This window comes from Gopherus flavomarginatus, chromosome 4 (genome assembly GCF_025201925.1).
Source record: "Gopherus flavomarginatus isolate rGopFla2 chromosome 4, rGopFla2.mat.asm, whole genome shotgun sequence".
Classification (NCBI taxonomy): domain Eukaryota; kingdom Metazoa; phylum Chordata; order Testudines; family Testudinidae; genus Gopherus; species Gopherus flavomarginatus.
In genome coordinates, this window is record NC_066620.1 from 108,657,797 (window position 1) to 108,666,402 (window position 8,606).

The following is an 8,606-nucleotide window of genomic DNA, read 5'->3' on the forward strand; positions in this document are numbered from 1 at the left end:
GATCTTAATTGGCCCCAGGTGCCTTGATTAACCTGGAGCAACTGCCATTTGGTTACCAGGGTACTAGGGTTTTGTTTAGCCTGGGGCTAACATACCTGTTTCTCAGTACTTTACTGTAGCCATCTGGCCTTGCCCCATCACAATAAGCAAGTATATACTGACCAAAGTACATGTTATATTAGGCAAGCAACAAACAGAGGCAGTCCCCCGCCCTTGTAGTATTTCCAGATATCAAATAAATAATTAGTTAAGTGTGTTTGGCCAAAGATATCACATTCATTTATAATATTAAGACAAGAAAAACATCACTTGTTTCCCTGGGAAGAGTCAAAAGATTAACCTATAGTACAAAAAATATATTAGAATTTAGGATCTCATCATTAGCCAACTCAAAAAACATATAGAACTAGGTAACCTGTACACAGTTTGGATCAATATGAGTCCAACAGTGACCAAATCCTGCATGCTTTACTCACCTAAAGTCACTGGGACTACCTGTGTGGGTCACGATTACAAGATTTGCAGAACTGGGCCTGTTGGGACAACTCACATGAATACAGTGAACAGGATTTGGCCTCAGCTTACTGTAAAAGTTGTATTCTGATTCCCCACAGAGTATTCAAAGATAAATTAACTTTAAAAGACCCTTAAGCCTGTATGTTTTACAGCAACTTTTTGTCTGTTCTTATTTATTAACTTTTAGTGTAACTGTCTTTTTAAAATAAGTTAAGTTTCTTAAATAAGTTAAGATTTTCCCCCTCACTTTATTCTCAGTGCTATGAGCCTCATCCAGTGCCCACAGAAAACAATGAAAGGACTCCCATTGACTTCAGTGGGCACTGGACCAAGCCCTAAGGTCAATTTAATTCAAGAGAATGTGTCAGAAAGTCTCTTGTTTTCTTGTTGACACTTCATCGAAAGTAGGCACAATATGAAATTGAGGGGCTTTTTTTTTATTTAGTTCCTATGAACAATGATGAAGTAGGCAAGAGAGCTTAACTTTTAGAAATCAGAAGAGGGGTAAAAATCTCCAACAAACAAAAAAACCTAGGTGATTATTAGCATTCTAACTGTAAACATTTTAAAAGGAAAACTACCCCTTTCTTTCTGTCCAGTCTCCAAGGAACAAGATTAATTTTCATGTTAAAATTTCCATTAATTATGAGATGGAAACTGGAGTGCAAGAGAAGATATGATATATTTTCTAAAAAGTCTAAGTGTAAATTATAAAAATATACTTAATTCAGGGAATATTTTTAATGCACAGAATATTTATGATTATTTTTATTTAACAGTAGTATATAGTGCCATGGATGAGCAGAAGTGGCATGGCAAAAACAAAAAAACCTTACAAGATCCTGTCCTTCAGGCCATATTCAGGCAAAACTCTCATTGAAATCAATGCACGACTGGGCCCACAAGCAGCAGTGTCATCTTGACAGCTCTTTTGAAATTTTCTATTCAAAAATTAACTCAAAGGGCCTGTTCCTCACCTCACCATATAATGAATATGTATGAATTGTTAAATGCTACATATCTGAGGCAAGTTTGGGATCTGTACACTTTTTACTTCATAAGTAAATATAAGTCATAAATATAAGCTCTGATTCATTACAAAAAAAAGGAAGAGAGGCTAAGTTTTATTTTAAATATAAAGATGAGCACGGTGGGGGATTCAAGGAAGCACAAGCTAGCTTTTGTTTTTTAAAAGGGAATTTACATCTAGCATTGGACACAGTTAAAATAGATTTGGCTGTTGCAAGCTAGGTTTAGACATTGGTTCATATTAAAATATTAAAATCACAGCACAACCAGGAGTCTTAGTGAAGGCCAGGGATATGGTTGTTCAGGAATCAGGTTGCAATGGTAGAGCTGCTTGGGAACATTTTAGAGCATTTTTTTGTACCATGTCAGGCATTACCTAAGCATTAAAGCTCACTTCATGAGCATTAAAATTCACTGAACCAAAGGTTAATCATGAGAGCATTTATGTAGTTTGGAATGGCTTTCCCCCTGCAGATTAATAATCACTCATTTTAAAAATAAACTTGTTCCAAATGCATGTGTGCAGTTAAGTAGCAGGTTCCAACAAGGGGTAAGTGTAAAAAAATAAAAACCTCATTCCCCCTATCTCCCACCAAATCGCTTTAAATGGCACTGAAGTGGCATTCATTCACATGTGTAGTTTCATTGACTTCAATCTATATATGTGAGTAAGGATTATGCACACCAGTAAACGTCTTTTGGATCTGGCCCTTACTTATGTATTTGACAACAGTAATATACAAAAAGCTTACGTAAGGGAAGTTCCTATACAAAATTGCAGAGGTGCACAAAAAATGGTCTTTGTTTCACACTGAGATCTCCATTGTACATAAAAAAATCCACCACACACAACAGTCAGAACAGATGGCACATAAACAGGAGTAGTTCAATGTGACAACAGGGTCACTGATTATTTAAAAAACCCAGCCTCCTACATAAGATCTCAAAAATCTCAGCAACACACAACACCAATGTAATCACAGTAAAAGTGTACATAGCAATGAGGAAAATTGTCTTTTCAAAGTGTTCTGGCACCATGCATCTGGTAATATTAAACTTTTTGTCAAGGGCTCCTGCATCACACCTGTAGAGTGGGTTCACTTGGAAGCCAAAGAGATGACTCTGAAGCCAAAACGCCACAACTTCAAGGACAATCCTTGACAGAACAGAGAGGATATAAAAAACAGCATAGATGGGCTTTTGGAGGATATCTTCCTGATCGATGTTTCTACATGCAGCATAAAGATGAAACATTGCTCCAGGTACCAGAACCGTCACTAGCTGTAATGCCCAGAATACCTAAAGTATAGCAGAGACTTTGCTGTCAGATCATGTACAACTGCCTTGTGCCAGTTAAAACAGGCACACATCCAAAGTTCTTATGAGAAGATTTTTTATATTTATAATATACATTAAAAACAATTAAAGATCATTTAATATTACAATCACTGTTACATATTGTTCCAGTTTTACAGTTCATTTACATGTAAACATTCTCCTAATTGAAGAATGGTATGAATAAAGTAAGTTACAGTCAATAAATCTTGGGCCTATATACCCTTATTCACATGAGCAGTCCTTATTTGTCTGTATAATTCTAGCTATAGACACTTATATGGCCCATATCACCAAAGTATGAGGCCCAGATCTTCAAAGGTGTTTAGGCTCCTAACTTCCACTGAGTTCAGTGGGTCTCAGGAAGTAAGCATAAATTAAGAGACTTTGCGGATCTCAGCCTGAGTGCTTCACAATCACTGAGGGATTTTATACTCACAACACACGGTGACAAGTATCAGAGGGGTAGCCGTGTTAGTCTAGATCTGTAAAAGCAGCAAAGAGTCCTGTGGCACCTTATAGACTAACAGACGTTTTGGAGCATGAGCTTTCGTGGGTGAATACCCACTTCTTCAGATGCATGTGGTGGAAATATCCAGGGGCAGGTATATATATGCTAGCAAGCAAGCTAGAGATAACGAGGTCAGTTCAATCAGGGAGGATGAGGCCCTGTTCTAGCAGTTGAGGTGTGAAAACCAAGAGAGGAGAAACTGGTTCTGTAGTTGGCAAGCCATTCACAGTCTTTGTTCAATCCTGAGCAATTCATCTGCAAATTTGACACCATCAGCTCAGGATTGAACAAAGACTGTGAATGGCTTGCCAACTACAGAACCAGTTTCTCCTCTCTTGGTTTTCACACCTCAACTGCTAGAACAGGGCCTCATCCTCCCTGATTGAACTGACCTCGTTATCTCTAGCTTGCTTGCTAGCATATATATACCTGCCCCTGGATATTTCCACCACAAGCATCTGAAGAAGTGGGTATTCACCCACGAAAGCTCATGCTCCAAAACGTCTGTTAGTCTATAAGGTGCCACAGGACTCTTTGCTGCTTTAACACACGGTGAGTAAGTTAAATGTTCGCTCTCTTTTCTTTCACAGGTGGGGGCACTAAGGCAGATGAGGGGACCTGCTGAAGGTCATACAGAAAATCTATAGCTGAACCAGGAATAAAACACAGGTCTTTTGAGTATCAACCTAGTGCCCTATCTACTAGGCCAACTTTCCTGTTTGTTTTATAGTTACTGGAATGATCTAGGTGAACAAGGGAGACTTGCATGCATAAAGGGTTACAGAATCTGGCCCTTATTGTCTACAAATATTTCCAAGTCAGAGAATGCTATTTATAGTACATTTATGTGCTGATCCTGCAACCTTTATTCACGAGTCGAAATCAGTCTGGCTACTTGCAAGAGTAACGATGGCTCATGTGAATAAAGGCTAAAAGATCAGCCCCTTACTTTGTCACAAATGGAAGTTTATTACAGAAGACTGTGCTGCATTGATAGTCAAATACCAGTGTTTCTCAATCTTTTTGATACCAGGGACTGGCCTGCTGCCTTCTTAAACTGTGTCAGGGAGATCTCAGGGACTGGCACCAGTCCACAGACCGGTTGTTGAAAAATACTGGTTTAAACTACCACCACATGCTGTTTAATTACTACTCGTTATGTAAAATGGGGGAATGAATTTGCTTTCATTTTATGACCCTTTTATCTATTTTCTAAATAATTGGTTGTTTCAATTAAAAGAAAATTTACCTGAGGAGTTATAGGCCTGAACTGATTGTAACAGAAGAGATTAACCTTCCTCTTGTCTGGCTCACAGCTGAAGTGCAAGGCCTCATTTCCATAAACTGCAAAGCCCAAAACACCAAGGAAAAACATTCGAACTGAGCCAAAGAAAAGGGTATGGAACTGACCAATCACTGTTGGAGGCCTGAGCTGTAACAGTCACAGGATTATGCAGCAGGAAAGACAAAGGCAAAGATGAACAAAAAGTTATTCTTCCAGTTTCAGGTTACCTAGAACATTTATTTCAGGTTTTAAAACACCCTTCTCACTCCTTTTTTTCCCTTTTAAAATAACTATTATACAAAGAGTGTTGTGTACTTTAAACCAAATAGTGGCTTGAAATATAATCAAAGCCCTTGTTATTGTTAGGGACTGATTTTACTTACTGTTTCTAGTACACTCTAATTTGTATTGTGTCTGTCAGTTATTCTGCTTAACAACTAGGGTTCTCTGATTTCAGTAGTGGCTTTACATATCAGCTACATTCATAATACTCAGTATTCTACAACTACAGACATGTCAGGCAGATTGAAAAGGAATCCTTCAATAAAGAGTCAATCAATTTTTGTTATACTATTGATTAAACTAAGATCATTTAATATTTAGTGTCAGAAATTAAACCCGCAGACTTCTCAAAAGTGGCCTTGCTAGGAACTAGGCTAGGAAATGTTACCTGTTTGCACTATTACTTTGAGTAGTAGTGCTACATCTTTATTTTCTGTTAGGAAAGCATGGGTTATATAGTTTTTAAAGTCTGCCTTTGCAGAGAATGCTGTTTTGTTCTCCATATTTGATTATCAGAACTTTCATCTCCACCCATGTGTATCTGTCATGAGAAAGAAAGCAAATTATTTATTTCCCCAGTACCTCTCCTTTCATTATTCACTTAATACTCACACATCCTTCATAGAAGTTCTTGATGTAATTTAAAGACATGTCTTGGAAGATGTTATGCTAGTGCAATTGTGGCATAAGTCATGCCCTTCATTGCCAATTTGCTGTCATCAGACTCAGTCTGATGCTATTGCTCTCTCATGACCCTTGCTGTGCAAAACACTTGTCACTGCACATTTCACTTTTTATCTCTGGGGCCCCAATCAACCTTACTCTTTCAGGATAAAAAAAAAGAGCCCAAACAAAAGCAGGGTGCATGTGGTTTGCCTAATAATCCCGCATGAACGCAGTCAGCAGAAACGTCCAACACCATAATACAGTCACACAATAGACGGGAACAAGTGGCAATGAGCTCCCAACACCACTATACTACTTGAGAAGTAAAGTAACATACAAAAAAGTGCCCCTTAGGGGTTTCAATCCTGGTGGGCTCCCATGAGATACTCAATCTTTGTGCTCACGTCATTCTCACAAGTGAAATCAGTGAAAACTTAGGAAACATTGAAGCGTCTCACGCACAGGGATCTGCCTGGCAAAGCGACTCCCTTCTAAAGTGAAATCCTGGGGTGGGCAAGGCATTCTTGGCAAGATTACTTCTTACATCTGTCTTTCTGCTCACTCGCAAACAGGAGTTAGGCTGGTCCTTCTGAGAGTCACTAACAAGATCCACCCCATTTGCTAACACGACCCTCCCAGTCCTCCTTACAGCCCCCCCCCCCACTATATTTCACCTTTCCAGCTTTCCCCTCTAGCCTGACACATCCAGCGATTTCAAGGGGTGGAGGGGCGCTAGGAAAAGCAGCGCAAGATGTATTTTCCGGGCTGCACAGCAGCCGGAGGACGCAGAGGCTTGCGGGACTTTCCCCTCCTTCTGGAATGGAAACCAACTTTTCTGCAGACCTGGACCTAGTGGAAAGTAGCAAAAAACGCAATGACGGTGTAGTACACACCAGCCGCAGCCCCGGCGTTGTGTTGTTGAGGCGCCCCATTCACTTGGCGCTCAAGTCAGGAGGTGCTGTTGGATCCCGCTTCTCCGCCGCAGCCAGCTGGGTCCGTCCAGGGAGAGAAGCAGGGACCATCCTGGAAGAAAACTGCTGTCCTGCCAGCAGTGCCTCGCCCGCCCAGTGCGCACACACCAGGGAGGGAGAGAGAGCCATCTGTTGTCAGCGCTCCAGTAATCACCCACAGCTCGATGAGTCGCTCCTCCCTACCTCGCCCCCACCTCAGTCAGCAGGGGCTAGTGCCTTCAAGCTCAAATTGCTCTAGGGGAAAAGGAGAAAGCTGGATCTACCTGCCGATTTCTGCCTCCAAGTGTCCCACTTTCCGCGGCTTCAATAGAGACCACTTTGTCTTTCAGCCACTCAGGCTGAATTGGAACTCGGCAAGTCCTTATACAACCTATTGCAACCTCTCCCTATTTACGAAACGTCTCTGATCAAATAATTGTTTCTAGCGCTTTGTTGTAATTATTTAGACTAAATATAGGTAATAGTGTTGCTGTTTCACGCATCTGTTTGTCACACTCAAATATCTGTACAATGTGCATCTCCTTTTTCTCATTCAAGATTAGGTCATAATTTTCTTATCAGATAGAAATAGAATTAATGAAGTCCCGTGCTGAACAGAAATTATGTTTGAGTGGCAGTCAGGACAATCCTGGCAGGCTGCAGCGAAGAGTTTTAATATAAAAAGAAAAGTTACACATCTCTGCCCGTTCCCATATTATAAATACATTTCCGCATTACTTAAATTCACATTGAGCCGGGCTGATGGCTTATTAGTTTGATTTACATGACAACATTTATAGCCTAATAACTTAATTTTTTAAATAGGAGAGTGAAACATAACAGGAACTTGTAAATAAACCCACATTTGAAATGATACATGGCAAAAAGCTTCAGATCTAAGACCTTAAATTCAATTACACAAAAACTATAAGTCCTTGAATAATTACTAAGTATAAGTAGCATTATTTATTATTTGCATAGCACCTCAAGTGTACTGCATAGTTTAAAGAGCATCGGAAGGACGTGGAACAGCCCCTGAACGGTTCACAGTTTTACGTATAAGATATAACTCGTGATCAAACATTTTTACATATCCTAACTAGTGAATTTTGAAGAGCAGGAAACAAGGAATCCGAAGTTTTAAGGTCAGAAGTAAAGAGGGTGAGAAGGAGATCAGAAGCCAGAGGAAGGAAGAGCAGAATTAACACAATGAGAGTTGGAAGAAGGTGATCACAGACTTCAGAACTAGATGTTTTAAAATAGGAGTACCGCATTTTTCTGTCACTTAAATGAGTATGGGATGTTTATCGTCTTCCAGTTTTGACATCTCGATCAATGAACACTTACATGCTGAGCTGATGTAAAAGTGTTATCACGCCTGCTTTACACTCACTCTGCGGAGGTGCAGATAATGACACAAGCTGCAGGGCAGGGAAGAACCAAGCCCCGTGTTTTTCTGGATATCCCTCTGTCCCTTCACTTTCCCCTCCCTCTCTGCCAAATCCCTTCGTTTAGTCTCCTTCAACCCTTTCCCCTTAAATCTATCTCTCTCCATAAAATATATTCACCCACTCACTAAGTATTAGTGATCAAAGCAGGCACTACTTGACTGATCTAGATTTGCTCTTAATTTTCACAAATGGGGAAATAACCCTGGGGAGGATTTTTTGTTGTTATCTCAATTTCCAAGCAACGGCAATGCTACCAGGCCTTACAGTTTCCTTTACAAAACACCATTTTCATGTTCAAGTTTAGCCTAAGGCATTTCTTTTCCAGAAAACACCATGTCTAATATCTGTCAAAGAAATTAAAATTGGAGAAAAACCTGAGAATCCTCAAAGGCCATCAGAACAATCTCTGGAAACTTTTATGTTCTTGGTTCATTTTTAGAAGACTAGCTACCTCACAAATAATATATTTTTCCATCACATTTTATTAATATCATTGCAATCCAGCCTGTATTGGCTACATCTACACTAGGAGCTAGGAGTGTGATTCCCAGTTGGCATAGATATACAGGTGCTAGCTCTCC

General features: G+C 39.8%; 1 protein-coding gene across 1 annotated transcript; it reads right to left on the bottom strand.

Moving 5' to 3' along the window:
* Window positions 1–2,448: 2,448 nt before the first annotated feature.
* On the bottom strand, window positions 2,449–5,609 carry GJE1 (gap junction protein epsilon 1). Its single transcript, XM_050951605.1, has 3 exons — window positions 5,571–5,609; window positions 4,641–4,823; window positions 2,449–2,844 (listed from the first exon to the last, which is right to left on the bottom strand). Exons 1-3 carry the CDS (start codon window positions 5,607–5,609, stop codon window positions 2,449–2,451), a joined length of 618 nt encoding a protein of 205 aa, XP_050807562.1.
* Between the last annotated feature and the right edge of the window lie 2,997 nt (window positions 5,610–8,606).

Coding starts and splice junctions, on each gene's coding strand:
- GJE1 (XM_050951605.1), bottom strand. CDS start 5,609: ATGTCTTTAAATTACATCAAGAACTTCTATGAAGGATGT. Junction 4,824..5,570: donor AGAACTTCTATGAAGGATGT/GTGAGTATTAAG, acceptor TGACTGTTACAG/CTCAGGCCTCCAACAGTGAT. Junction 2,845..4,640: donor TCAGGCCTATAACTCCTCAG/GTAAATTTTCTT, acceptor GCTATACTTTAG/GTATTCTGGGCATTACAGCT.